We start from the raw sequence: 23,666 nt of genomic DNA, 5'->3' as shown, positions 1-23,666 counted from the left end.
ACTTATTTGAAGAAAGAAAGGTACACACTGTCCCATTTGGCTAAGTGGCTTTATTCATATATATATATATATATATAATTTTTTTTACACATGCGATCTATTTCTCTCCCTGATGGACGTCTTCACCCAACATTCGGGACTATTTTAACCAATAAAAACATAGCGTTGACCCTGACTGCAGTACGCAGATCGAGGAGTGGCTCAACATGGGTGGAGCTAAACGTTTGACTCCACCCACGTTGAGCCACTTGCCCCATACCAGGCGGAAGAGGGAGAACGTATGTTTGAGTTCCAAATATTGCGCACGTTTCTGCTAAGAGGTAAGTTGCCGTTCGTTGTTCGTGTAAATTATGAACTAATTTATGGATAAACACTGCGGTCAAGCCAGCCGCGACTTCGATCTCCGTGGTCAAATCAGCCGCACTTAAATTTCCAGTGCACAAGTATTCTCAGCATTACGGTAAATGCGTGGAAATGGCGTATAGAAACATTGTATATACTTCCGGTCCGGATAACTTCATAATAAAGGTATTAAAACGGTGTATAATATAATAATTCTAACATAGATTTTGAATAAAACATGTTCCATTCCAGTGTTTCATCCGCCCATGATGAATAAAAAGATCAAAGTATCTTTACTTAGTAGTAGTAGTACTGTGTGAAGAAATTTCAAAATAAAAGTCCATATTTTCCAAGTGGCATAATCGGCCATATTTGAGCGACTGTAAAAATATTTTGCACAATAATTCGTGGCTATGGATGGTATCTCTGTCTTCTACACATTTAAGACTACACACACTCAATATTAAGCATTTTTACTGTACCAATATGGAGAAATTCAACATTAAAAATCCATGTTTGATCGTCCAAGTGTCATTTTTGGTTATATTTCAGCTACTGTAAAAACATTTTGCTCAATAATTCAAAGCTATGGATGGTATTCCTGTCTTCTACACATCGTAGACTAAACACACAGTCGATAGCATTTTTACTGTACCAATATGGAGAAATTCAACTTTAAAAATCCATGTGTGTTATGTTTTAATCCATTAATAAATGCTTCTAGTTTAAAAAGGGATTTACAAAACAACATGGAATTATATAATTACATTATCATCTCTCGCTATATATATAATATAATATATAATATAATATTATTTATTATATATAATATAATATATATATAATTATACTGCATTGACGTTTGAGTATGTGCTGCCTGATCTCCGCCACCAGATGTCACTCGCGCTGAATCAAACGTTTAGCCACGCCCATATTTAGCCCATCCCCGATCTGCGTACTGCAGTCAGGTGCACTTGATCAGATGCAGCCAGTTGAGTCACGTGACTCCGTACTGCGGAGCCACCTGTTAGCTGCTCAGATGTTAGCCGCAGATTTCGGCTCCAAGTGGATTTAAAACACACCGGCGGCACGTTGTTTACCGTGTCCGACACTGAGGCTCTGGTCTCCAGGTTTCTAGTCTCCCGTCTCCGGGTTGTTGTTGTTGTTGTACACTCCGGACGCCGGGTTTCAGCTATCGGTTGTTTCACTTGGTTACTGTGTCGATATATCTGAATTAGATAACCCTAATTTATTGTACTTTTAGTTAAAGGGTGATGTATTTAATTTCACAAATAATTAATTTATTATTGTTTTGTTTCAATGGTTATTTATCTTATTTTAAATAACTTATTTGTTTTATGTAAAATATTATTATTTAACATATCTTAATTTGTACATTGCTATTTTATATTCTGTTGTGTCTATTTTGTACCATTTGTGTTGCTCTGAATATTTCAAAAATGAATATGGAGAAACTCAGTACTTGTACTGTTGAGTACTTGAGTAGTCTTTTCACTGCATACGTGTTTACTCTTACTCAAGTAATTATTTTCATGAGTACTTTTACTTCTACTTGAGTAATTATTATCTTAAAGTAAAAGTACTTGTACTCTGCAACTAACGTTGCGTTATGTCAGTTCACAAAGACCAAACTGAGGGAAAATAATATAAACAACACATGTGAAGGTTATAGGTTGGACATTTCCTTCATCCTACTTTTGTGTGTTTTTTCTTTGTAAAACAGCTGGCACAGACCACCCTCCCCCTGTGATTAGGCAGGGCCCAGTTAACCAGACTGTTCCTGTGGACAGCACAGTTGTTCTGGAGTGCAAAACAGCTGGTCATTCATCTCCTACAGTCCACTGGAAGAAGAACGATGTGCTGTTGACGTCAGTGGACTCCCGCATATCCACAACAGACGCAGGATCACTGGAGATTCGACAAACTAAGGTCAGGGTGAATTTAAACAGCAGTGCGTAGTTGGCAGTTTGCGTTCACATCTCTAAGCTTATTAAATGCAAATCTCTCCTCAGCTGGCAGATACAGGCTTCTACACTTGTGTAGCTTCTAGTCCAAATGGACAGGCTTCCTGGACAGCATACTTGCAAGTGGCAGGTAGGTTCACATTCAACCTGAAAAATATAGTGATTGTAACTGGAGTATTGACTGTGGTTTTGATGTTATCTTGTGTGGCAGAGTTTGGGGTCCAGGCAGTTCATCCCACAGACCCTAATCTGGTTCCCAGCGCTCCATTTAAACCCGAGGTGACCGACATCAGCCGCAGCTCTGTCAGTCTGTCATGGAAAACCAACCCCAGTGCTGGAGCAAAGGCTACATCTTACCTTATTGAGGCATTCAGGTTAGTCATGTGATTAATTATGCATCTTTTAACATCTTACAACTCTATCACTCAGCTTAAAGTGAGAGTTGTGTTTTTTTAATGCGTGGTTGCATGAGATACTGACACACAGTCGGCACTGTGAGAGCTCCTAGTGGAGTGGAAACGCAAAGAAAAAACTGATTTTTGTGAAGTAAAGACAGCCCACAATCTCCCCCCCACAACAAGACAATTAACCATCACAATGACTCCAAAGCTGTTAAATAAAAGAGGGTTAAAATATTCTGCGTAGTTCTACCAAACTTAAAAATATCAAGAAAGCTTAAGGAAATATGTATTTCGCTTTAATTCTTTGCACTCTCTTCTCCCCTGCAGTTATACATCGGGCAGCAGATGGCTGACCGTAGCTGATCATGTGAAGACAGAGACCTTTGTCCTGAAGAACCTGAAGCCTGGAGCTGTCTACCTCTTCATGGTCAGAGCAGTGAATGCTCACGGCCTCAGTGACCCCAGTCCCATCTCTGAAGCTGTTAGAACACAGGGTCAGTGTATGTAGGCTTTACGTCATAGCAGATATCATTTAAATTGCAGACAAATTTGCTCCTCAAAAGCGTCCGGTGAATACATTTGTTTCACCTTATTGTTGCTACTTCACATCTTTTCTTTCCTTTGGCGTCAGCAGACAGCACTTCCACCATGCAGGGCGTGGATCATCGTCACATCCAGAGGGAGCTGGGAGACGTAGTGATCCATCTGCACACACCAACTGTTCTGTCATCGTCTGCAGTCAGGCTGCAGTGGATGGTGAGATGACTGTGCACAGTAAACATCACTGTATTTATTAAGTTGTCAGAGTTAGGTTAACATGGGAATAGGTCAAATGTACCAGCAAATGTAAACACACTATGAACATTAATACATTATTTAAAAGGCAAAGAGGGTAAAAACATCAATGCTGTCTATGCTAGCAGTTTTTATAGAGTGGATTTATTCTCTGTGACATGTTTTTTATTTACTTGAGCACTCTTTGACGAGTGAGCAAATACTCTCTGAGCAGAAACTCGCATAAAACATTTTTTTTAAACAGAGAATAAATCCACTGCACAGCGGTGAATTTATCTCTAGTGTACTTCGTTTCTAATGCATAAAAATGTATTGGTGGCACGCACGCATGCGTGCATGTGTGTGTGCATGTGGATGTGTGGGTGTCCCCCCCACAGGCGTTCTTTGTCATAATTGTGTGGTTTAAATCGAAAGCGCTTAATCCTCTTCTGATTTCGACCAGACTTTCCTGCGAGGACTCTATTAATGACCTAATATTGTGGTATACAGTGAGAATTCCCAGATATGGTGAAATGCTAATCAGTGTCACCCTAAAGGCAAAAGTGGATTAACTGGAGTTTCCTGCAGAGTGTTCACAAGATGAAGCTCTAACCTCCTACATGTGTGTTACTTGGACTTGCGTGCACGTTATATTGTGCAATAACCGATTACAAGTGATAGTTCCAGCCTGACGTGGACGCTCAGCCTCATTGTAAACATAGCTGCCAGCAAGGAAAAACAGATTTAGCCACTTAACAAAAGGCAAACCAAATTAAATTTACACCTGGTGTGTGTACAATATCTTGAGAATATAATTGCCACTTTGCCGCAGCTTTTGCAAATTGGAAAATTAAGTTTGTTATCCTTTGTAAATCATTTCATCTGTCACACCAAAGCCCGTAGAAAAAATCTGTGAATTTTCATCAGCACATGGGATTTGCTGATTAACTGCTGCCTCCATTGGTCAGTTCAAAGGTGTCATTTTGTGACTTTGATGTGTAAAATCCTTAATTTGGATTTGCCTCAGTGACAAAAACTTACCAAAGTGGGCAGCAGTAGACCAGCAGCTCCCAACAAGCTAAAAATACTTCTACTTATACTTTTTCTCTATGATTTTGGTGTCGGAGAGTGAACACTTTGTTTCCTTTTAAAAATGGTGTCTAATGGCAAGATAAAATTGCAAACATAATTTCAAGATAATGCAGAATTAAATGTGCATATATTTTATTGGTTAACTCTAAATCTTGTGACCCTGCTTGACGGCCATGTTTTCGGTGAAAGCATGAGTCCATGTCACAGGGATGACCGATTTGAAAAATCCTATCCTACTAACTATATAATTTGCAGTAAAAACTGCAGCATCTCAACGCATCTTTTCAATGCCGACACGGATGTTAAATTGCTCATTGATGGACCACACTTCATCTCTGCATGTACATTAGGTCGAGCAGCAGTCCCCGTACACCCAGGGTTACAAGGTGCTCTACAGGGCGTCTGCCGAGCATGGCCAGCCTGAGGGTCAGTGGAGCGTCCTGGATGTACGCAACCCACGGGAGGACGGCGTGATGATCAGTCAGCTGAAGAGAGGAGCCATCTACGAGTTCAAAGTGCGACCCTTCTTCGATGAGTTCCAGGGAGCCGACAGTGAGGTCAAGGTGGTCAGGACGTTGGAAGAAGGTTAGACAGAATTGTTTTTTTGTATTTTTATAAATAGCTGATCAAAATTTTTGCATATTATTCAATTCTTTCGGTATACAGTATATTTGATCATAATACAGTTCACCAACAGGGAGGTTGTGATTGTTTGTTTTCTGCAGATGTGTATAAAGTAATTGAAAAAAACAAAAAAAACAAAGTAAAACTACAAGTACCATAGAGTAAAAGTCAGAAAGTAGCTCACATTAAATGTACTTGGGTATCAAATGTATCTTGTGAAAAGTATCAAAAGTACAAGTAAAGTACAAAGAAATGTTTATAGTAAGCAAAAAGAGAAGCAAAACAACCAAAAATGGTTCTCTCCTTGTCCTCTTTATTTCACTTTCAGGTGAATGAAATAGATGTGGTATGATAAAACAAAAAAACATCTGAGCAAACATGTAGAGTCTTGTGTCTGGCGATGTAGATTATGGACCAGGACAAATTACACTTTGTTAATGTTCCACATGTGGACTGGGATTGAGGATTTTGGAAATAATTTGTCGACCTTGCAGACTTAGTTAATTACTCAGCTAAGAATTTCAGTATTACTTTGAATAAATCATGCAATAGAACCTTTTAAATATGTCCTACTGTTTAAATCCTAAATGTAGATCTAGAACTCCATCATCGGCAGTCCATGAATCCATTCAGTGTGCCATTCTGTTTGATTTAATGTCCTCAGCTGTCAAAGACTCTCACCCATATCTGGGCAACTTTCTTTGAATGGCACACTTCATATACTGAGGGAACTCATAGTGCTAGTCTTAAGCAAGGCAGAAAAAAGATAAAATAATGAAATTACACGTTGAAATCAAATTTACAAACATAAAGGTATAAATAAAAGTATTTAGGATATATTACACTGAAGGTTGGTGTTGCTAATCAGCTTAAATACCTGATTTAAAATGACAGTAGTTTATATTAAAATTAAAAGGTTGAAAATACAAACTATACAAACTAACGCGCTGTAATTTTTTAGTTTTTCCCCCCTGCAGTTACAGGTACAGTTTCTCCAACATAGTGTTGATTACAGTTGTAACAAACAATACCTTATACCAGCTGTAGTTGGAACCTGAGAGCAAACCCTACATAACGTTCTTCTAAAAGGTTCTACGCAGACCTCAGGTTTCCAGGAAACCTTGGATGCAGAGACAATGTTTTGTTTCTTTTTTTTTTTATTGATGCGTAGTTAACTGTATGTTTCGCTGCCTCAGCTCCAAGAAGAGCACCCCAAGGTGTTACAGTGACAAAGAGTGACACCAATGGAACTGCCATCCTAATTGCTTGGAAACCGCCTCCAGATTCAGAAGAGGCAGGAGTCATCCAGGAGTACAAGGTAAAAAAAAAGAAGACTGACTGTCTCTTCCGTACTAATGCTCTGAATCCCCTGTTAAAAAGTGACTTGTGTTTTTCTGAGACTCTTCATGCCTGTCTCGTCTTTGTGTGGCCGGACGTGTCCTCTGGCACTCACTGTCATCCTGTCTCCTCCTCACCGTCTCCTGACAGATTTGGTGCCTGGGCAACGAGAGCCGCTACCACGTAAACCAGTCGGTCGACGGCTCCTCCTTCTCTGTGCTCATCTCCAGTCTAGCACCGGGGATCCGTTACAGTGTTGAGGTTGCGGCCAGTAACAGTGCAGGACCCGGGGTCAGGAGCGATGTCACTTTCTTTCAATTAGGTAGGAGTTTGCCAATGAATGAATGAATAAATGAAAATGTTTAGGCCCAGAAGTGGAATTAAATTAGTCTTGTAGTGAGAGCATAATCAACATAAAAAAGCAAGACATCAATTTGAAATTTGTGTTCGGGGATTTTTTTTTCTTTCTATGTTGATATGTGAATTACGGTGGCCCTGAGGTGCAAAACACAGGCGCAAAAAAAAAAACACAAATGCAAAACACAAATGCAAGCTATTACTATTTACTCATTCTAAATCATATATCAGTTGTCAAGAAAAATACAAACTGGACTCCCTGCAGCCAAAAAATAAAGATAACAACTGGATCTTTTTAATATACTGCACACATTAAGTTTGTATTGTATGCAAAAAATTAATACAAAAAATATTATTTGCTGGACTGTACAACACCAACACTTCAATGAATCATCAATGCATGGGTCTAACTTCATTAAGGATTGTCAGTGTTCGTAACAGTTTGTACAGAATTGTCCAACAAGCGTGTAAAAACAGGAGGAGTCTGCTTGTCTTTCTGTTCTTCTCTACTTAATTATTTATCTTTAGGAATTTTATATAATGTGTCGAAGCTTTTCTGTGTGTTTTTACATCGAGGTATGGCACATCTCACCTAGCTAACAAACCAAAGACAGCAGTGTAGGAGCACTTACTCATGAGTGAACGGTCAATTGCTGATAAAACATTCTTCAGGTTTTTATATAATTACAGCATTTTAGGGGGAATTATAACTATGGCTCATTGGCGTCATGGAACCGAAGTCTGCTTTTGTTTCACACACACACTTTAAATAATTGATTTTGTACTTCCAACAAAGATTTAAATTCAAGCTGTATCTTTGTTACTGAACAGTGTTCACACATGTATTTATGCAAATGTATTTTTCAACATCTTCATTTCTGCTACATTTTTTTTTGTATTGCTGTGGTCCTCGTCAACGTATAATGACACGTCTCTCTCTCTTCAGACTCTGCGGGACAGATGATGGACATCAGTGAGGAGAAAGACACCTTCTCTCAGATCTCAGATGTGGTGAGGCAGCCAGCCTTTATTGCTGGCATTGGCTCCACCTGCTGGTTGGTCCTCATGATTTTCAGTGTTTGGCTCTACCGTCACAGAAAGAAGAGAAGCGGCCTGAGCAGCACGTACACCGGGATCCGCAAAGGTGTGTGTGTGCGCCTCTGATTGGTGGCTATTTTTCGAAAAGACGTGTGTGTTTCGTGGATAAATGCTCTGTGTTTGTGCTCATTTGCAACACACTAAACTCACGACTCCACCTGTCAGTGTGTTTAAAGGTGGCTGATGAAAGGATCAAGGCATGACACCACACCAAACAGCCGTCGTCATCTCACTGATATTAAGGAATATTTCCACACTCTAATGAGCAGATCACACATCAAATATTTAAAAATAAATACTCGGGTCTAATCTTCCTCTGACTCAAAGGCGTCAGGAACAGATTTGCATTTTGCGATTATGCAGACATTCAAAGGCTGACCTTCAGTCGCTCATTTGTAGGGTGTCATTTCCTCCACATGGCACAGTTCTTGGAGGTACAGGCCTGTCAACCTGCCATTACTCTGTCTGCTGGAATATCACTGTTATTTTCTCCTCTGCCTTACGCTCTTGCCTGTCACCCCCATTAACCTTCACCTGGACACGCATGAGGCAGCGGGACGGCGGCTGACATGTGGTTATTTAAATGTTTGTACACATGCGATTTTTATATGAAGAGATGTGCATCACACATGGCAGAGGTTACGTGCACTGACACGAAAATAAAACACCTTATACTTATATGAAGCACCGAAAGCAAATGTACACAGAGCTGATTTCACTATTTTTTCTCTCCTCCATTTGTTCTTTCAGTTCCGTCATTTACCTTCACACCTACAGGTATGTAATCTCTGTTTCTATGTCATAATGGACATCCTTTCTGTGGAAATTTGTTTTTGGCTTCACAGTTTTTACTCGTAAAGATAAACGCCACAAGGATGACATAGACTATAGTAAATGAATCCACCTAAAATACACATGATACAGATAATGGAGACTGTTTCAGTGTGTGTGGTGTTGAAGAGTTTAACATGGCTATTGCAGTCACTGTGAATTACTTGTTGTAAATGCTTTTGGTCGCTGTACTGTACTGGATCTACAGCGCCTTCCTGAGGGCAGTTTAGCAAAACGGAACTGGATGAACAGGATAACACACACACAATAATTATATCATCTATATCACCGTTACTTTATATAATTATCCCAGATCCTCCCATTGATTTTACAGGCCGTATTTATAATTCTTGCCACTGTTTTTGTTCTTAACCACCAGGTGGCCATACCATGTGCACAAATATAGATAGATAGATAGATAGATAGATAGATAGATAGATAGATAGATAGATAGATAGATAGATAGATAGATAGATAGATAGATAGATAGATAGATAGATAGATTCTTAAAACACTATATACATCATTGTCTGCACTCAGCCATTTATTAAATACAGGAAAAAAAGCATATGGATTGAAATGATGTGAAATAAATTGTCAAGAATTGTGAGTGATTAAACAAAGCTATTTAGAAACGGCGTCATTATTGATCATCATCAATGTGACTATACGCTAATTTATTTTAAAATTGTTGGATTTATTTTTTGATAATAATAGAACTGTGATGTGCTGATAGACTGCTAATATTCTCATCACAACAAATGAGACAACAAAAATGTTCACAACCGTGTCCGTATTTCCTACGTTTTTTGGCAGAATGATGTAAAAATAAAGGTAGTCGGAGACAAGAATCCCTTTTGGATTGCACCTGCTCAGTAGGTTAATACATGAAATGCTATTATTGAATAAAACGTGTGTGCTATGTGGGAGAAATGTTGTCTCACTCTGAAGTGGGTAAAGGTAGAAGGAAATATTTGTGTTGTTTTTATTGGAATTAAACCTGACAGCCAGACTCTGTGCCTTGAGGATAGAACTGTGTATTGAAGTAAGTGCCCTCTTTTGAGTTCAGACCTTTCTTTAGACTCTATTCCTGCCTTTTATGCTCTTCTCTTTCTTTGGCTCGTCTTCTTTTTGACAGCTCGTCACAGTTTCATGTTTTTTTTTTTCCCCTGTTTCTCTTTGCAGTTGCGTATCAAAGAGGAGAATCTGTGTGCAGTGCTGGCAGGTGAGTGATATTGTGTCCCTTTGAGTTATTATAAAAGAGGACAAGAAGAAATGCAATGATGCTGGGTGTACACTAGGGGGAGGTGTCTTCCTTCTGTAAATGATGACATGGACACGTTCCACCCCATGCTGTTTTTCCCCCCTTTTTCTATGTCTGTGGTATATATGAAGGCAGCAGGTTTTGATTGACAGCACTGTGCTGCTCCTCATTGCAGACCTGGCCTCCTCAGTATGGGTGAACCTCTGAACCAGCTGTGGCTGCCAGACAATTGGCCAAATGCATGTGCCAATCACAAGGACTGTAGCATCAATTGCTGTAATAATGGCAATGGCACCAGTGACAGCAACATGACAACATACAGCCGGCCAGGTCAGTGCAGAGCTGAGGTCACGTCTCAGTTCACAAGATTGTGTGTGTCTGATAAATATCAAACATGTTGCAGGCAGCAATACAGACGCTTTTGTGACTGCTTTGTTCTTCACGCTCCTCCTCAGCTGACTGCATAGCCAACTATGGAAACCACGCAGAAAACAAACAGGGTGGCCAGCTTGCTCCCGAGATGCCCATCTATAGCGACGTGAACCACTCCAACAAGCTCAATGAGATTAAAACCTTCAACAACGCCAACATGGGCTACGTGAGTCCGGGGGGAGATTCAGCGGGCATGTATGAGCCCATCCCGTACGCCACCACTCAGCTCATCCAGGCCGGCATCAAGAGCAAAGCCTCTACTGGCGGCGCTCTAGCGGAGCCTCTGGACATGCCGTGCTGGAAACAGCCCCCCAACCCTCCCCCCATACCGAAGGAGATGGCAGCACAGATGCAGTACAACATAATGGAGCAAAACATGTTGAACAAAGGTGAATAATTGGTCAGTTTGATCTGCTTTGTGCCATTTGGTAGGTTTTCATTAGCTTGCTTTTGAGCGAAAAAAAACAAAAACAAATAGTGCATTATAAATTGCATTCATTGTAGTTGTGTTATTTACACCAAAACATTTTTGTTTACCTTATCTTACCTTAAATGCAGTAAAAAATCACAAAAGGGCAAAAATGTGGAGATACTGAACTTGAATCAAACAAGTAAACCTGTTGGTACAAATGTGCCCTAGAGACAATCTTCAACTCCTAAACAAAACTATATAACTTAAGATAAACACTTTTTTTATTTATCTAAATATATCTAAAGATGTCTAGCATTCTTTGATGTGTTAAAAAAGAAAAAAATATCTCCCCTGGTGATCATTCCGCTTATTTTGCTTATGCCTTGGGCTGTGAGGGGGTTTTGTGGATTAAAAAGGAAACTAACTTTCCTACAATAGTACTTCATAAATAGTTGGAAGCAACAATGAAATGTTTATCTATAGCCACTGACGGTCTTTATTTTTCGTCTAATTGCACCCGTCTTACCCGTTGTCTGTGGTGACCCGGACTTGTGCCACCTATTCCTTATCTCAGTGAACTAACTCATACAATTCACGTAAAGGTCCAGTTTCTAAGAGTTAGTCACATTAAATGGTGAGACTGCAGATTGTAAGCGAGAACTCGTCTGCTCACCTCTCCCTTTCCCAACCACATTGAGACTCGAGTTATGCATAAAGTTATTTTACTAAAAAGTTACTTGGGACAATATACAATCAGGATTTCTGTTAAATTTTACTTGGTTAATGTGACTATAACAATGAAAGTTGAATATAAAGAATCATTTTAACACTACTTAACTGCTATACTGTGAATAAATCTAATTAGAGCAATGAAATGCAACAGTGTCTGTGTTTCTCCAATAATAATAATTGTAAAGAATCAAATGAACTCTGATTCTACAGGCGATGAAGCTATGAACAATCTAGGAACTGTCACATTTTGTTAAACGTTGTGGAAAACAATCTATTGAGCATTGGGCCAAGTCAGATCTTTGGTGTCCAACATCACCAGGCTTGGGTTTTTGTCAACATCGGGAGATTTTCAAACTGCAGTAAGTTAAGATGGTTAAAAGTCAAGTAATTGTACACTTAAACAAACATACGTATAGGTAGAATCTAGAATTTCTGCCAATAGACCCTGGATGGCAACACTCATGAAATCCAGGATATTTTCATGAGGAAGCAAAAAAGATGTTACAAATGTACTTTTTGCTCCGTCTCAAGATCACCTGCAGGGAAACGAGGCGAGGGTCCATCCCAAAACCATAAGCTATTGCCAGAGCCGAGATCACAGCACAGGAGGCTCCCACCACAGCTCAGACAGAGGCAGCAACAGCACCTCAGGTGAGGCCAGCAGCTCCACACTGTGAATATTGATGAGGCAAGACAGAGGTCTGTGCTGACCTTGGTGTTTTCTCACTAATTCTAGGGAGTCAGAATCAAAAGAAGGGAATGCGAGCCCCAAAGATGCCAAAACATAATGCAGTAAGCTGGGGAGAGGCCCTGTCTGCTCCTCATGCTAATGCCTGGGACTGTGATGATTATAGCCTACCCATGGACAGAAGGTAAGGAGGGGCGAACAAAAAGCCACACTCGGAATGGCACAACACTTTTTTTTGTCTGACACCAATAACAATGTGACAGCATTGAGTATCTACCAATATGTATATCAGTCAACAACGCCAAAACAAAAGCGCTAGTGCTACCCAGAGCTAGAGAAATGTCCCCCTGGTGCTGCTTAGTTTTGAGAACCAGAAAATCATTGACAAGTTGAAAACATCTGAGTCACTCAAGAGGGCAATGAATCAAATAAGCCTTTAATATTTCATGGATGTTGAATTATATCCACTGTAACCAAAAAAAAAACACGGCAACTTGTTTTTACCTGACAAGGCCTTCATCAGGGCAAATGCAAAAAACAGTCTTATACCTTGTGGTCATGTGAACAGAATGTCCATATCGCATTACAATGTGTACAATGGGTCACACATAAACAAACTAGCCTCAGGTCTATCAAGTGCCAACCAGGTCATCTTAAAGGGTACATATTATACCCTATTTCTCCAAGGTAACCTTGTCCTCTGCTGTTCTAATGAACATGTCTGTGACATGCTTTGGTCAAAATACAATAAGGATGAAGCACCACAGCAGTTCAATCACCCTGCCAAAACAGCCCTTTTCAGAACGCTCGGTTTAGTAGTATTTTTTTTTAAAAGTAGAACAAAACTTAAGGGACAGGATATTATATCAGCCACAGAGGCTACTGGGAGCTAACAGCAGTTAGCGTTTGGAAAAGTGATCATTTGGAGGCTCTAGCAGGCATTTTGCTGTCATATATAACATGTATCCACTGGACAGATACATCCTCTGAGGCTGGAAGTTTGTGTAGAACCAGCACTCTCACGTGTTTTACGGACAAACCAGAGCTCCGCGAGACAACAATTCCAGGAATTTAGCGAATTGTGATGTCCCAATGAGTGCGGAAGTTAACATCGCATTTTTATCTCCTGTACTTAGACTGAGGAAGACCACAAAAACATGAATGAGCAATTTCCAGTCATTGTCATTAAATTGTGCCGTGACACCCAGGTAACTTGTTTTCTCGATGGTTCCGTTGCTTGGCTTCTTAAAATGAAACCTTCCACCCAACAATACCTCACCTCTCTCCATCTTCAGCTACTATCTCAGTCTCTCCTATTTGACTGACTGTAGGTAAGGGACTGTTACGCACAGATCATTTCCAGAGGTCAGCGCACACCAGTAAACAAACTTTGAATTATTTTATAATTATTTTAATCTCAGCTGTATTAATCGCAACAATTAATGTGCTAACTTTGACAGCCCTAATATATATCTATCCTGGTCGTTTTCAACTCATCACTCTCTTGAGTGACTCACATCTTCTTATTTTGCCCAACACTGATTTTGCAGTATATTTTAAACATCTATCCTGTTAATAACCTAGTTGTGCTGATGCAGTTGCCACTGAGTCATCATGAGCAGCCATTTTTAAAACAAAATGCCAACTGTGTAACAAATATTCTGCCCCCATAATGGAAGAAATCAATCACGACAACATGACTGAGTTGAAATGTTGCTGCTGCTTTTTTTTTGCAGCGTGTCAGACGTGTAGCTATCACTCATTTTCTGGTCACATGACGTCAGTGGCACACGGCTCTCTTCAGAGCCTGTGCTCTGTGAAGCATTTGATAGGATGTGATAATGTGATATGTTTGGGTTTTTGTATAGATTTTACATTTGATTATGCTTATGGTTGCCGTCATGGTGAAACTTTATTGTTCATAATGTGGACAATTGTCTTTGCCACCATATAAAAACAAGGCATGCATTACACATGCAATCAGAGGCAGTCATTTTGAAAAAACAAAAACTGAAGAGCTAAGGTTTAATTGTAGGTAATTATACTCATTTTGACATTTGAAATCTGAATACTTATTTACATTGCTACCAAACAATTGTGTGGATTGTGGAAGCCCTGGGTCAAAGTGGGAGATCACGTTTGTTTTTTAGATACTAAGCTGCATATTTTTCTTCTTTCATTACCCAATCTTGTGGTTTTGACCAGTATCAGCTTCTCCCAAGTATTCATACAGTCTGATAAACCAGTAGATAAAATGAGAAAAAATGCTGAAATTGTCCCATGCTAAACTTGATATAAATACTGTGCACTAAGTTGCTAATCATCAAGCTGTAAACATTAATATGATAAATCCATCAGACCCATGCAGTTTTAATTAGCCGTTTGTTGTGAGCACCTGCAGACTCTCTGTCAAAACATGTCCTTGTTGTCACAGGCAACGCTATTAATTATACGACTTGGGTATGTGTCTGCATATATGTTTGTTCACTTGTCAGACAGTTTGTTGTGACAGCAGATTTTGTGCAGCCAAAAGTATTTAATGATATGTACAGTAAAGAGAACATAAACACTTTGACTGTTTCAGGAATGCAAAAAATCGACGGTGCACAAAGCTTATTGAACACCAGTTTGTGCATTTTTCCCGATAATGGAAGTTTGTGTTATGATGGAGGGCCGAGGCATTTACAATTCATGACAAATGGGCTGTGACTAATGTGTCAGGACTGCAAGCACCTCTCATTCCCGTAGACATTACCTCATGCCACTTGCCCTTTTCTTGAAAGTTTTGATGCAGAGGAGAGGACAGAAACCTGTCCGACTCCACCAGTGCGAGGACCAGCCTCGTCCCCGCCTGAAGTGTCCTTTAGTCATCCACCTATGACATCACCACAGGCGGACCTGAATAGTGACCTCCACAATGGAGCTGAACACCTGAGGTAACCCGGATTAAAGTTGCAGTAGGCAGGATCACTGGGAAAAAAAAAGTTGAAAATTGAGTTTTATCTGGAGGTTTGGAAAAAAAAAAATATGTATATATATACTGTATATATATTTGATATATTTTTGGAGCCGCTCCTCTTAGCTGTGAAACAATCATAATTTATTAAGTTCAAATGTATGAGATTTGTTTACAACACTTTTAAAGAAGAACTTTGCAAGTCTGGTTGCTTTTTCCACCCTTTTCTCTACAGAGCTCACCCTACCGTTTCATAGTACATGTCTTTATGACACCATGATAAACATCCATCCATCCATCATCTACCACTTTATCCTCACTGGCATAAAAGCTCACCACTGACGCTCCCCCCTCCATGCATCACATTGAGTTTATTATTTCTATAACTCTGTATTGAAGGTTTATTTCAGTGTTGTCAAAATTTGCATTCACTCCAAATATTTAATGCACCACAAACCAATAACGCAGCTGCATTTTTTTTTTTACTTCCTATAGCGGCTGACCTTTTACCCCCGATACCATCCAAAGAAAAAATATGAAGCCACTATTAGCCTCACCATCCACAGTGGTTAAAGATCGAAATAACGTAAAAAAAAACATAAATGTGAGAGGCCAACTGTTGCTTGGCTAACTAGTCATGAAATTAGCTCGTAGGTGATGGTGGACCGATCATTCACTCGTTCAGTCATTCTAATAACATCAGGAGACGCATTCAAACTCTAGTGGTGGCAGTGGATCAGTGGTAGAGCTGGTTTTCCCGGCTTCACTAGTCAACGTGTGATATGTCCCTGGGTAAGACGATTACCCATATGTGCTTTATGAACATTTGAGTGAATGGGTAAATGGCAAAACCAAAGGTAATATATAAATACATACAATTTACACTGTAAAAGGAAAATAGTTGACACACTCAAAAATGTTACTTTGTAAGAGAATGGAGTTCATTCTGATCTAATTGAAGTAATATTTTCCAAGTTTTTTTTTGTTTTTTTGATTAACATTTGAGCAAAAAATATTTACAACAGTAATAATGACCACAATATATAAGTAAATAAGAAAACATGAAGCAAAAATATATAGTTATTACTAGATCAATTCATACATTTTTACAGTGTACGATCAAAATAGATTGCCACATTATTTTCATTTACATCATGTACACATGTAAGAGTGCTACAATAATAGTAAATATGAGTACAATAAATTATTTATTTCTACATAACTTCCTCATGCATCAGCACTCATGGAATGCCTTTTATCCAATTAATTTTTTGGTTGGAAATAACTTTTGCATAATGGCATACATAATAATTATAATAACACATAACTCGGGGAGTGCAGCAGTTCCCTGACCTCACCATCTCCCTCACTTAACGGTCAGCTCGCTTCACCTTTATTCAGGAACATTTCTGCTGATATACACGCTCATGATGAGTTTGTTCATTTATGAAAATGTGCAAATCACCAAGATGGATGCCAAATCCAACTTGGACAACTGGTCAAAAATCATCAGAAAAATCTGGGGGGCAACAAATTCAGCAAGTTTCATCAAAATAGAAATAACTTTGAAAAATTGACAACTTTTGTCAATTGTAAGCCATAATACCAATGCACAGCAATTTATGCAGGTTAACCCCCTCAAAAATGACTGCAAAACCATGGAATAATAATAATATTAATGATAATTAGTGCTGGGCATGTTAACGGCACCAACGTTAATGCAAATTAGTTAATGCATACTAATGCATGCGTTAATGTGCGTTAACGTTAATCGCCATTAACGTGTGCCCAGCACTAATAATAATTTAATAAAAATTATTAGAAAAAACAATAATTTATCAACGATGCCCCAAAATCCTGCCTATTGTTCCTTTACTCTTCCCTGACACTACATTCAAACTTTATGGATCAATGCTATAAGAATTGTTGTTGTGACAATTATGCTCACTTTTTTTTTGTCTTTAACTTTAACATCAGCAGCCACCCTGGTCCTCTCTCCCCAACACACACATACAGCTCCATCCACCTCTGCTTGGACACTGATGAACAGGAGGAGGAGGAGGCAGAGGAGGAGGAAGAGGAAGAGGAGGAGGAAGAGGAGACAGACGCAGAGCTCGCTGACAGCCGGTACAGCCAACACCACAACGGGCAGAAGCACAAACACCAGCTGCACCTCCCCACTCCACACAAGCTGCTCTTCCATGGCCTGGACCAGACCCCAGCCTCCAGCACTGGGGATCTGGACAAATCAGTCACAGGCTCCATGGTGAACAGCTGGGGCTCAGCATCTGAGGACAACATCTCATCAGGCAGGTCCAGTGTTGTTAGCACCTCAGAAGGATCCTTCTTTACCGACGGCGATTTCAACCAGGCGGTGGCCTCTTCACGGGATATCGTAGGCCTGCGCATGTGCAGATACCCTGAGGATCAAGGTATTTTTCTTTTTTTTTTTAAGGCTGTGTGACAACAAATTTCATTATATTTAAATGTATTTCTTTGTGCAAAAGTTACTCATCAATTCATACAAATAACTTTTGCATTGTTTAATCAACATAGTATAAAATATATGGTATAATAGATTATTCCATATTACAATTCAATCAATCAGACGTCTGTACCATGAAGCAAGGTCAACAAACCCAAGATATATTTACATTTTGTCTGATTTGACTTAAGTTACCTTTGGAAAACTAGATAGCAATACTGTATAAAGTTTGCAATTGCCTCATATAACCCTGTTGAATTATATACTGTCATTTTCAGTTACATTTTACATCACCAGAACCATGAATAACCATAAGATAAGATAAGAAAAAGGTAAATAATAATAATAACAATGCACATGCATTATAAACACAGGGTATGAGATATATACAATATTAAAATTATAAAAAAAAAAAAAAAAAATAATAAACAGTTCGTTGTGTAAATCAGGGGTTCTCAAAGTTTTGATACCTGAGGCCAATTTAGGAACCCAACGTTGGACTGAGGGCCGCCAAATGAAAAAAAAAAACAAAATTTGTAATAATTTTAATGACTTGGTAAGACAGTTGTACAGTTTACACTTATTGGTCTGTATCCAGTAATGTCCAATAAACATTTAACAAGCTTAGTCGCTCCTGGATTAAAACTATCAACTGTAATTCACTGAGGGCCGCCAGAAATGTTTCTGTGGGCCGCCATTGGCCCCTGGGCCGCACTTTGAGAACCAATGGTTGTAAATGGTGTGTCAGAATAATAAAATTGGTATATTATATACACAGTAAACGCTATTAATGACTTGCACAGTGTGTTTTTCACAATATTACATACAAGTTAACATTTTCAGACACTTTATGGTTAATTAAATGTAGATACAGAAAAACATTTGACTGTTTTTAAATTTTCATTGCCAAAGAGTGGAGCTTGTTAAGAGCTGATCAAGAGAAATATTAATCAGTGTGGATATTTTTGTTTTTCTAATCAAACGCATCAGAGGCTTCAGATTTCATGTTGTTTTGAGCTTTGAGAGAATAAGAGTCGATGCATCAGCACTGTGAGGAATTTTGATGGGAATGCATTAATTATTAAATGTGATATAATGATTCAGGAGTATCCTTAATTTGTTTTCACAAATATATTTCAACATGAAATGGTGAAAAACCCAGAGGCCTCCACCGATACAAATAACTCTTACAAAATGACAGAATATAAAAATATACAATACAATATTAAAAAATGTCAGTAATCTAATTGGTCCACATTTAAGATGTTAGAGGTTGATTTATATCCATAAGAAGAGAACACTCTCCATAGGATTGGAAACCCAAGGTTAATTTGTTGGTTAACTGCAATCTCTGCTTCATAGTACAGGCCTCTGTGCACATAAAGTGATAGCACAAACGTATCAGACACGTATGACATTTGTGCAATCTAAACATTTCTGTGTTGATTCCAGGCCAGCGTCACCAGCGTCCCAGCAGCCCGCTGTCCACAGACAGCAACATGAGTCCTGCCATAACACATAAAAGACCCCGGAGACATAAACCGAACCAGTGTGGTCAACAAGGCTGCCCACCCAAAGACGTCTTCAATGATGGTAGAGATCAAAAGATATTAAGGCCCCGTTTACACCAAGGGAAAACGCAGATGCGGTTTGGCCTCTCATTTAAATGAGAACCCAGTTTTGCCACAATTTTGTGCACAATGTTATATTTGAAAACGGAGGACGGAGGGGGGGGGGGGGGTATTTGTTTCTCGAAATACCCTGCTAAATTTAAAGACATTTAACCAAGACATTTAAGGCTCTATATCTCTGCGTTACACTGTGCTCTGCTTTGTCCTCAGACACCTGCATGCCTCTGAGCTTCTCCAGCCAGATGGCCCATGGCGACTATAAAGCGAGGGGGGCCACGTTGCCTCGGATGGGCTCTGGGGAGGCGCGGGGTCGACGAGGCAGCGCTGGGACTCACAGGGTGAGAGAGGGCACATTTGAGCAGAGAGAGAGCCAGGACAAGCACAAGAGTCCACTGGGAGGAAAAGGAAGTGGCAAGAGTCGAAAGGACTCAGGTACTAACCGGGTCCCAACACCTCCCTGCACCTCTAACCTTTCATTACGTTGCACAAACTATAATTACACGATGTCCATTTTCATCATTGTTGACATAATTGATTTATCCAGTCACATTCGCTGTATTGTCCTACTTGATATTTTATATCAAAATAAAGTGTAAAAATATATATGTATGTATATAGCATCGAGACAATTTACATTTGTTGCATGCTTGTCCTTCAGAATCTGGGGACATCCTCCTCTACAGTCGCCCGTCTTTCCCATCAGGTCAGCCTCACAGGGAGTCTGACCATCCCAACCCCTCCACGTTTATGTCATGTGGAGACTCGCGGACGAAACAGGGAGGACACGATGAAGAGGTGAATGGAAAGCAGAAATCGGAAATCTGATTTTGTAGTTGTTGTCTGTTAGTTCCACTGTATGAACATATTTTCTTTGACCCGATAACTAACTGAATCCTCTCGATCCCTAACTTCTTAATTATCCCCAACATACAATGTTATTATGCTTCATCCTTCCTGAAGGCAGCAGAGAATATTGATATTCTTAAGATCAATCTCTTTAACTTGGCTTTTAAATTTTACTTTTGCATCTTTTTTTAATTGTGTTGTTTGTTATAATTTTACATAAAACATCCACTCTTATGCTTATGTTTAATGTTCATTTTTATGTTCATATTTTATTTATCTGTTTTTTTAATGACCATATCTTAATAATAATATTGCATATTATTTGTATGTTTTAAATATATATATATAAATTTATTGACAATGACTTAACATCTGTTAAAGCGGAACTAGACCGGGAGTTCCAATTAACGCTGTTTTTTGGTGCATATCTGCATCATTACCTTGTTTATGAAGCCCTGAATTTTCGAAACAAACAGTTCAGCCACTGCTGAGAACGCTGTGTTTATTGTAATCTGGGGCTCAGCGAGATCCCTGAAAAATCCCGTTATGGTTACGTACTCCGGAACAGCAGATCGTCCTGCTCCGGGCACTAGTCCGTGCACATCCGGTTGCGTACATTGAGCCGCAGATGAAGAATAACGTCCGTTGTGGAGGTGTTTCACGAGCGACAGTGTCTTCTGACTCTGTGTCTGACTCCAGGTCAAAGTCATCAAAGGGACTGCGGCGGGGAGTCGTGACGAAGCTATTTTTAAACATTGTTAAAACAATGTTTTGATAATGAGTAGCAGTGCATCCACCTTTCCAGAGGGGGGAGCTGCACTTCTGAGAGCTGGTGTGCTGATTATGTCACTTCCGGGTTGAGAGATTTGAGTCTCAAGTCTCGCGGAAAACACCGTCAGAAAAGAGGATTTCTATCAGCTCATTTACAGCAACTAGGAGGTTTTTGGCCATAAAAACAACTTAATGTATGTAAGTAGACCTCCATAACTAACATATGTGCAACAGGACCACTCTATGTGAGCTTTAACATACTTCATTTTACTTTATCAGTATATCGTCTTATTAGTTTAATTTATGGTTCTCTTTTTTTATTCCTGCTTTTCTTGTTCATGTGTGTCAGTACGCAAAAGTCACGGTGCATTTTCGATACGGGAATAAATGTGAATTTCAAAGCACATATCTTCCTAAAGGGAAGCCATAACAAAGGAGATTTATGCATATTCTTAATAAAGCCTGGAGGAGCTTGGTGGCTTCTCAAGCTCTTTCACACTCACTGTGGTAACGTCGCGAAATTTGTCCGGTACGCCCCAAGTTTTTTGTATTTTTCCTCATCACTGATTCCTCATGCCTATATATTTGGTTATTTTTTTTCACAAAGCATGTTGAATTACATTAATTTGTATGAATAGTTCTGTATGAATGAATGGATTAATCGACTGAATAACTGACGTGACAATGTTCTGTTTTCACAGTTCCTGAAAAGCTAAGAGGTGTTTTGAGCACATGAGGAAAATCCTTCAAGTTGCTTCATGATGAAGGACCTTTACCACGTGGGGAAAGAAAAATAAAAAAGAAATACTGCACAATACATGCTATCATTTTCTACTTCAAATTTCTCATTAGGTGTTTGAAAAAGAAAAAAAACAAAGAAAAAAGAAAAAAAGGTGCTTTCATGTGTAAGTCTGTGGACTTCAGTTTGATGCACTGTTTGTTTCTTGTTTGCTTTCTTGGGCGAGCAACTTCCAGGAGCCTGAGGCACTGGTTGCTCACTGAAGATGAAGACGAATGCACATTTGATGACTGTCGTGGGTGTCTACAAAAATATTGTCCATCAGGACCACTCGACGTGGTCCACATGGTCTTTGCTTGTCAAGTGTCTTGTTATTTTTCCTGTAATCGATATTCAGTCATTACCACCCATCTGTCGAGATTGTTTACTGCCACAGAAGTGCTTCAAATTCAAATTTTATAGAGCGGTGTTAATGTTTTATAAGTGATGTACATCTTTGTCTTTGTATTTTTTTTTGTCCTACTTTTGGTTATAAAAGCACAATCTCTTAATTTTATTGTAAGTCATTGTTACACAGATTTCAGTCTGGAGGAAATCAGTGGTTTCATCAGGGTCGTTTTGGGGCCGGGAAAATGAATTGTTGATTGTGGTTGTGCGTTCAGTTGTGTTCGTTAGAGCTGCTTTCATTCAGATTTGAACTATCTGTTGTTTGTACTGAAGAGATTTGCATGCAGATTCACCTGTACGAGGTTTTACTTCACACCTTAACTGCTTTGTTCAAACCGCCTCTGGGATGATGACAATTCTGGTCGTGGACTGGTTCCATTTATCATTTCTCACCAACGCGTCAACTTCTTGTTAATAACTTTGTGTTCCTGTGACTCTGGTCATAACTTCTAGAGCAGGGCTGGACAATGCACCATACATATTGAATTACTCGCTTTGAATGCTTTCAACCAATAAAATTGCCTGGATTAAAGTGAGAACAGCTACAAAAAAGAACATAGAAACCAGTTTTCCAGAGGTCCATATCAACTGGACATATACTAGATGTTAGCCAGTATAACTGACGCTGTTTTTAAAATATATAAATGTGTATATGATTGTTTATTTATCTTTGGATATTTACATTGTGATATAGATTTTGGTCATATTGTCCAGCCCTGCTCTTCTGGTTATACAGCATATGGAACACATATGTCACTTTAACTACTCTGTTTAAATAAATATTGCTGTTCAATAACAAATAATTGTCCATCTGTTCTTCTGTAACTTGATCAATAGATGAATCCAGCAAAGTGCTGAAAGGGCAATAATCAAGGTGCTATTACTGTGGTGCCTGGCATCTTCCAACAGTTTGAATTAATGCTCTCTAAAGAAATGCACAATTTCATTGTTTTGTGTTGAGCACCATTTCCTAAAACAGTTGGAAATAATTTTTTTGCTATCCTAATATTGAGCTTTGTAAAAAAACAAAATACGAAATGCTAAAAAAAAAAAAAAATGGATGGTCCTGGCACACATTTACGGATCCAAGTGTTTCCCAACTCCGTTATGAGCAACTTATTGTCAATTGTCAACAATTTGATGTGTACTTGACAATGAACATATTTGTCACCATATAATCACCTAACAATCGCTCGTACTTGTGATTACATGTTGACATGATCCTGTTAACTTTCAAGTGACAGACATCAGAAGTAGATCGTCAACAATGATGCTGACACAGACAACAGAGAATCAGTTAACAGGGGCATATTTTACACTATTTCTCCAAATTAACCTATTTCCCTGGTGTCCTAATGACCAAAGCATAACGGCAGTTCAATCACCCTGCCCTGTTCAGAACACTCGGTTTAGTAGTATCT

The 23,666-nt window shown here is 39.1% G+C and overlaps 1 protein-coding gene across 1 annotated transcript in view; it reads left to right on the top strand.

The window, feature by feature from the left end:
- Positions 1-21,885, top strand: part of LOC310940348 (roundabout homolog 1-like) — a gene marked incomplete at its 5' end in the record, with an annotated part of 135,801 nt that extends 113,916 nt beyond the window's left edge. Inside the window, 21 exons of the mRNA XM_083905297.1 lie at positions 2,087-2,292; positions 2,376-2,457; positions 2,539-2,701; positions 3,056-3,226; positions 3,367-3,484; positions 4,945-5,179; positions 6,415-6,536; positions 6,707-6,878; positions 7,860-8,057; positions 8,762-8,788; positions 10,028-10,067; positions 10,282-10,436; positions 10,562-10,927; positions 12,214-12,333; positions 12,419-12,554; positions 15,154-15,306; positions 17,304-17,758; positions 19,264-19,404; positions 19,653-19,874; positions 20,101-20,237; positions 21,761-21,885. Of these exons, the coding sequence (XP_083761423.1) occupies positions 2,087-2,292; positions 2,376-2,457; positions 2,539-2,701; positions 3,056-3,226; positions 3,367-3,484; positions 4,945-5,179; positions 6,415-6,536; positions 6,707-6,878; positions 7,860-8,057; positions 8,762-8,788; positions 10,028-10,067; positions 10,282-10,436; positions 10,562-10,927; positions 12,214-12,333; positions 12,419-12,554; positions 15,154-15,306; positions 17,304-17,758; positions 19,264-19,404; positions 19,653-19,874; positions 20,101-20,237; positions 21,761-21,775 (3,434 nt within the window). The 3' untranslated portion in view covers positions 21,776-21,885. The remainder of the gene's footprint in view (positions 1-2,086; positions 2,293-2,375; positions 2,458-2,538; positions 2,702-3,055; positions 3,227-3,366; positions 3,485-4,944; positions 5,180-6,414; positions 6,537-6,706; positions 6,879-7,859; positions 8,058-8,761; positions 8,789-10,027; positions 10,068-10,281; positions 10,437-10,561; positions 10,928-12,213; positions 12,334-12,418; positions 12,555-15,153; positions 15,307-17,303; positions 17,759-19,263; positions 19,405-19,652; positions 19,875-20,100; positions 20,238-21,760) is intronic.
- Positions 21,886-23,666: the final 1,781 nt, after the last annotated feature.

Source organism: Microchirus variegatus, assembly GCF_963457635.1.
Source record: "Microchirus variegatus genome assembly, chromosome: 2".
Taxonomy (NCBI): Eukaryota; Metazoa; Chordata; class Actinopteri; order Pleuronectiformes; family Soleidae; genus Microchirus; species Microchirus variegatus.
This window is presented reverse-complemented; position numbering and strand designations above follow the sequence as displayed.